The sequence below is a fragment of the Diprion similis genome, chromosome 3, assembly GCF_021155765.1.
Source record: "Diprion similis isolate iyDipSimi1 chromosome 3, iyDipSimi1.1, whole genome shotgun sequence".
NCBI classification, from domain to species: domain Eukaryota; kingdom Metazoa; phylum Arthropoda; class Insecta; order Hymenoptera; family Diprionidae; genus Diprion; species Diprion similis.
Genome location: NC_060107.1, coordinates 4566029 through 4573060, shown reverse-complemented (window position 1 = coordinate 4573060; position 7032 = coordinate 4566029). Strand labels below are relative to the sequence as shown.

The window sequence follows — 7032 nt, the reverse complement described above, 5'->3', positions numbered from 1 at the left end:
GCTCACCGAAGTTTGAAGGCTTCACCCTAAACTCCAATTTTCTGCTTATCTCAAAGGCTGAGCAATGTGATGGAACAGAGATTCCGGGAAGGACGTGTCTCTTGCGATTACAGGATTCGCGGGACGTTGGAATTAACGGTCTTCCACAGAGCCTTGAATCTCCGATGCTATATTATTGGTCGATATCAGGCTTGAATAAAAACTGGAAACACCACATTTTTTATGTGAATCGTTCGGCTGTTTGTGATCCTGTTTCAGTCTGCAGCGGTTTAATTAGCATCGCCACTCAAGGACCGGAAGGGTACTTAAATACAGACGTAAGAGGATTTCGAGGGTCTCTTCCGGAAAACTTGCTTCCCCAGCTTGCGGGTCGGTATTTCATGTTGCACATGAGCTGCGAGTGTTCCGGTTGATCTTTGAACCGGCAATTTGAAGAGCGAAGCTTTCATTCCATTTAATAAACCAGCAATAAACTTCAAGTCTTCACAACGTAACATCGATTCCGAATAATTGTCAAAATTCTACGAAAATCGGCTCTAGTAGGCTGTTCTGAACAGCTGAAAGATCGATCGAGTCAACAACGAGCATGACGACGATGATCAGCGGTCAGTCTCTTATCTTGTGACCTCGAGATCGTTACGAGAAATTAAAACAGACACGTGGTGAGTCCCGTACAACTTCCTGCAATTTGACCCAGGAAACGCGGGATAAATTCATCCGGAAATCGTTGGGTGAGTGTTGCCTTATGCGCGTGAGTAAACGTGTCAATTGGCACCGGGATTTTGATAAGGCGTGTTAAATGCACGCCCGGCAGCTTCCACCGCGTTTTCCGATACTCCAACCCTCGAGGGGTCTTTTTCCTTGCAGCTGACGAGGAGTCTGACGCTTCCGCTCATCATGACAGCCCCGGCCGTCGGCATCGACCTGGGGACCACCTATTCGTGCGTCGGAGTATTCCAGCACGGGAAAGTCGAGATAATAGCAAACGATCAGGGAAATCGTACCACCCCGAGCTACGTGGCTTTTACGGAAACTGAACGGCTAATCGGGGATGCGGCGAAGAACCAGGTCGCCATGAACCCGACTAACACCATCTTCGGTGAGAGAAATTTACCGCGCAGATGTTCGAGACTTGGTTCGAAAGCGGACTAGGAATATCCTTGATTTTACAAACGCGGATGCAAATTGCTCGCTCAAATCTTTCCTCGTCAAAAACTACCCTCAGGGTGATTCGTTCTCACCTTTACTATTCATAGTAAGAGTTTATATTTCTCGGCTAGACTCTGTAGGTGAATTTATTCGGTGATTATCCAGGAAAACGAACTCTTTTTTATAATCTTCAATTTGTTTTGCTCCTTTTCTTTGCGAGCAAATTGCGTTACATACACACAAAAGATAGCTTACGAAGCCTGAGTGTTTTGGAGATAAACGCAATTGAATTACCGAGCAATCTGATGATCGATGGTGAAGTAATCGCGGCGTGCGATCGGCGAGATAAAGTGAGAGAAAAAAAATTAGGTTAAGATTTACTTCAGCGAAGCTCATTAGCACGAGTTTTCAATCAATCTGTAACTCGTTACTAAACGATTATCTATCAATATAATGATTCGATCGGTTTTAGATGCGAAACGATTAATCGGGCGACGATTCGACGATGCTTCGGTTCAAGCCGATATGAAACACTGGCCGTTTAACGTTATAAACGACAACACGAAGCCGAAGATACAAGTGAATTACAAAGTAAGAAACTGTGCAGACACGCTATAATTACCATTTTAACAAGATTAATCCGAGGAGTTAAGCATGATTTACGAGCTTCTATACTTACAGTTACGACAGAATTACGAAACGTATCTCTGACGCGTGATTCAATTTGAAATCATTAGTTGACTCGCAATTTCGACAAGCATTTTCGTCGGTAGGTAAATTATCAGATAAAATTCCTGGTCTCTTCGCTTGCAGGGTGAAAGCAAATCGTTTTTCCCCGAAGAAATATCCTCGATGGTTCTCACGAAGATGAAGGAGACCGCCGAGGCCTACCTGGGCAAGACAATTACAAATGCGGTGATCACGGTGCCCGCTTATTTCAACGATTCTCAACGTCAAGCGACGAAGGATTCCGGTGCTATTTCTGGCCTGAATGTCCTCAGGATTATTAATGAACCGACCGCAGCAGCGATAGCTTACGGGCTCGACAAGAAAGGACACGGGGAGAGAAATGTCCTGATTTTCGATCTAGGTGGTGGGACATTCGACGTTTCAATTCTGACGATCGAGGACGGGATATTCGAGGTCGATAATTGCTCTCGAGGTCCTCGACTATTGGCAGGATAACTGGATTAACCCATTACTAACATATTCCTCGCAGGTCAAGTCCACAGCTGGTGACACTCACCTGGGTGGCGAGGACTTCGACAGCCGATTGGTCACCCATTTCGTCCAGGAGTTCAAGCGGAAGTACAAAAAGGATCTCTCGACGAACAAGCGAGCCACGCGTCGTCTAAGGACAGCCTGTGAAAGGGCCAAGAGGACCTTGTCCTCGTCGACGCAGGCCAGCCTCGAGATCGACTCGCTCTTCGACGGCGTGGACTTTTACACCTCGATAACGCGAGCTCGGTTCGAGGAGCTGTGCCAGGACCTGTTCAAGAGCACCTTGGAACCCGTAGAGAAGTCCCTGCGCGATGCGAAGATGGACAAGGCCAACATCGACGACATCGTCCTCGTAGGCGGTTCCACAAGGATTCCACGAGTGCAGAAACTCCTCCAGGTAGGTGAAGCTCTTCGGAACAGCGCGATTATTTTTCACTGATTGTTTTTAACCCTGTGGCGAAAATTTGTCAGGACTTCTTCAACGGCAAGGAGCTCAATAAGTCGATCAATCCTGACGAGGCCGTCGCTTACGGAGCAGCTGTCCAGGCTGCCATCTTACACGGTGACAAGTCAGACTCTGTCCAGGACCTCCTACTCCTGGACGTCGCCCCGTTATCCTTGGGCATAGAAACGGCCGGGGGCGTGATGACAGCCCTCATTAAGCGGAACACGACGATCCCGACTAAGCAAACCCAAACGTTCACCACTTACTCGGACAACCAGTCGAGCGTCCTGATACAAGTTTACGAAGGGGAGCGAGCGATGACCAAGGACAATAACATCCTCGGGAAGTTTGAGTTGTCAGGAATTCCGCCAGCGCCCCGAGGCGTCCCTCAAATCGAGGTGAAACTCTCGATAGATTGCGAGAATAATCGAATCTGCGGATTCTGCGAGTCGTTTTATCAGAAACTTTTTATGTAAGATTTATGGTAAATGCTTCGGCTCGTTATATTCCACTGCTGCAGGTAACGTTCGACATCGATGCTAACGGTATCCTGAACGTGTCCGCGGTTGAGAAATCGACCAACAAGGAGAACAAGATCACAATCACAAACGACAAGGGTAGATTGAGCAAGGAGGATATCGAGAGGATGGTTAACGAAGCCGAGAGGTATCGGAGCGAGGATGACAAGCAGAAGGACAGGATATCGGCGAAGAACAACCTCGAGTCCTACTGCTTCAACATGAAGAGTACCATCGAGGATCAGAAGGTTGTGGAGAAAATCTCGCAGCCCGAAAGAAAGCTGATATCTGACAAGTGCACCGAGGTCATCAAGTGGATGGACGCCAATTTGACCGCCGAGAAGGAGGAATTCGAGGCGAAACTCAAGGAGGTTGAAAAGGTCTGTCTGGCATTGCCGAGTACTTCATCGGCCCATTTCTCATCCTCCTCACTCACCATCTCCGTCTTCCTTATTATGATCAAGGTTTGCGGACCCATCATTGCCAAGCTCTATCAAGCTAGTGGCGCCCCGCCTCCTGGATTCCCTGGACCAGCCACCGGAGCTAGTAGGGATCCCGACAACCCCACCATAGAGGAAGTCGACTAGCCGAGACATTCTCTACGGTCCGTGATGCAGAGCACTTCGGTTACCGTAGTGCGGAACAACGTTCTTGCTTCTTCAGCGATTGAATTCCTTTTATTTTCAGCATCTCGTTCATTAATTACGAATTTTGGTATTGATACAGCGATTCGACGTTCGATTTTTAAGACATCCGTTAAAACGGCCGCTGATAGTGTCTCAGCGGTCGGTAAGTGGACCCACCGTCGATAATGCAGAATGGTGTATTGTTTCATGAAAAAAAATTGTCTTTTTTTCTATCAGGCTGGTTTCAATTATAATAACAATTAACGACAATACCTAATTATCTGATCTGGCGATAGATTGCTATTGTTTTATCGAACGTTATATCTGAACTTGGAATGATTACTCCGAATTAGATTGTCGGTAATATGGCGACTGATTTGTTCACTGAATCCCTCATAGATAGCGCCAGAGTGCGTTAAAGATACTTGAATCATTGAGTGGAATCTTTAAACTGCAACGAAAGTTTACTGATTATGATACGATGAGTAGTCGTTCTGACACAAATTTTGCTCGTGTCGATGAGTTTCGAGGTTCACTTTCAGCTCCATACAAGACGATTGTCACATGAAGAGAGTGGACACGATTCATCTTAAGAATCACGATAACGAGTCCCCATAAAATTATTCCATTATTTCTGAGACCATCCTAATAAACTACATACTAAACGATGATTAGTATTTATTTGAGTCAGTTTCTAGTTTATCAGTATCCATAGGATAGATCAAGATAGAGCCACGAATATGATTTGGGTACAATTCAGCTTAGATTTCTTATTCCAATTGGATTACTATGTGGCTAATCTAGTCTTTTTAGTGAATCGAACTGTACCAAATCAGCAAATGAGTCTCGCCTCGCGTTAAGCCCATAATATAACATTTATCAGATGCTGAGATTACGACGTCGCAAAGATAATATCATGAATCGGACTGACAGAGGGTCGAGATATCAGATTTCTTCTTCAGTGAAGACACGCGGCGATCTCGCGTAGGCGAGACACGGACACGTTTGAAACGATCCTGAAAAAGATTTCATCTTCACCGTGGGAAACGAGGAGGATTTTTTCTCTCCGTTTTCTGACTGTACATATGTATACCTATTAACTTTCGTGAATCAATAACCCCTGGATCCGATTAAAATTATATTCTGCAGAACGCTACGCAATAAACTGGTCCAATTTATCGGCACCGTTTCTAGGATGCCCGTAAGGGTGAATAAAATTGATAATGGCGTCGCGTGGGCGGCTGTTCGAAGAGCAGTGGACCATGTGGCTCGGGGTCATCACCGAAGGTCAGTGAAGGTGTTGAGTGACGCGTCTGTCGGCCGTCTTGACGACCGTAACCGGACTGCAGCCGCCTACGAGGATGTTATCTTTTTACCCTGGATTTATGAGCCTCCCAGAGCCTAGGCGACGAGTTTCTGCGCCGCGGACAAACCCCGAATGACGCTATTACCCGACCGCAGCCCCTCGGCTAGCCGCAGCCGTTAAACGACGGAGGCATTGGCAGGATTATACTATATGCGAAAGGCGAGGAAATGGAAATTGAAGATTGTGATTAGGCAGCAGGCTTTAACCTCGTTTGATAATTAATGGTCTGGGAAGGGTTTATGCCGGGGATTTTTTCTCAAAACACTTTCACCGCAAGCTATTTATTCCTGAGCCCGATTATACTCACCGATCCTTGTAGCACGTAATTGCTGGTTGGCTCCTGGATTTCGGCGTGGCGTGGGCGCCCGGGCTTCATAAACACCGGATTCGGAACCATCGTGATTTTCTCGTAAATACGGGTCGGGAGGGGAATCAAGGTGCCCACGTCAAGAATGAAAAGACTCTTCACACCCGCAAAAGGAAAGGGAGAAAGTGCGAAGGGTTGAGAGTGCAAGTTGTGTAAGTCATTTAGGACCTTGGTGGACAAGTTGGGAGATTCTGGTCTCAATACGCGAACTGCTATTAAGAGGTTACACCTAGTCAGGAGGTCGAGAAAGGCGATTTTTTGAGGATTTTTTATCGAGAGACATTTCAATTTATCATTCTGATATTTATTCTGATATTTTTATAACATGTAAAAACAGGCGTCCTATGGTAAGCAAGATACGTCTGGACTGGATCATGTGAAATGAAAAAACAAGAAAGATTTAATTAATAAACGATATTATCTGGTCTTCAATAGAAGGAATAAACAAAATAATAATTTTCAACCAAACGGCGGGTTCACAAAAAAAAAAAAAAATCGATTTTCCATAAAAGTTTTCACCTTAATTTGTTTATAAAATGAAAAATATTTACCGGCGAGAAAAAACCTTCGATCTTGGACTGAAAAATATATTCATAAAGGTTGTGTAAAAAATTTGAGACTGATCGGTTCAATCGTTTCCACGAAATCTTGCTCAACGGTTTTGAGAAAAGCTCGTTCAAAGTTTCAAAAGCACTGGTTTCTTTGCAAATATGCGCATAACTTCGAGCACATTCGTCGGATGGACATGAAATTTTCTGTGCATATACTTCACTGTATTAAAAAAACGCAAACGCAAAAAAAAGGAAAATACAGTTTTCAGAAAAATCCTGAGTGGGTATTATTTATTGTCAAACCCAAATTTTTTTGTCTTGAAAAACTAGGTCCACCCGACTTACACGACCTGAATTCTAAGCCCCTCATGTCACAGCACCTTCTCTGTTGTTTTTGGCAAAATAGAGTCGTTTCCAGAGAAACGTTTCGGCCGATTCAACCGACAATCCGGAAAGAATCACTGCTATTCGATATGTGCTGGGTGCTGGACCCAAATTCTGCGTAATAAGTGGTTAGTGTGTGGCGTATTCAGCCCTGCTCGTCGTCCGGGGTGGGGCGTGGGGTGGGGTGGGGCGGGGGGGGGGGGGGGGGGGAGGTATACGTATACGTAAGTAGTGACGCCGCGACGTCGTTGGGCCATCTGCCGCCCACAAATTCGGCGAGACCTTTTGCCGAAGAAGGGATCATAAAATCGGAGAGTCCGAGGCCGCGGAGTCTGGACGTCTCGGTAGCTGGAGGCTCGAAATTTCTCGCAAAATGTATGACATTACCAACGTCTGTGCCCAGGG

General features: G+C 45.7%; 1 protein-coding gene across 1 annotated transcript; it reads left to right on the top strand.

Annotated features, from left to right (window-relative positions):
* Positions 1 to 1059: 1059 nt before the first annotated feature.
* LOC124404014 (heat shock 70 kDa protein cognate 4-like) lies at positions 1060 to 3920 on the top strand. Its single transcript, XM_046877816.1, has 7 exons — positions 1060 to 1099; positions 1622 to 1740; positions 1963 to 2292; positions 2369 to 2767; positions 2842 to 3213; positions 3336 to 3713; positions 3798 to 3920. The coding sequence occupies exons 1-7, from the start codon at positions 1075 to 1077 to the stop codon at positions 3918 to 3920; spliced, it is 1746 nt and encodes a 581-aa protein (XP_046733772.1). The 5' UTR covers positions 1060 to 1074.
* The last annotated feature ends 3112 nt before the right edge of the window (positions 3921 to 7032 follow it).

Bases quoted from the DNA above. Each gene is read 5' to 3' on its own strand.
- LOC124404014 (XM_046877816.1), top strand. From the start codon at position 1,075: ATGAACCCGACTAACACCATCTTCG. The intron at 1,741-1,962 runs GTAAGAAACTGT...CTTCGCTTGCAG, and splicing joins AGATACAAGTGAATTACAAA to GGTGAAAGCAAATCGTTTTT. The intron at 2,768-2,841 runs GTAGGTGAAGCT...AAAATTTGTCAG, and splicing joins GAGTGCAGAAACTCCTCCAG to GACTTCTTCAACGGCAAGGA.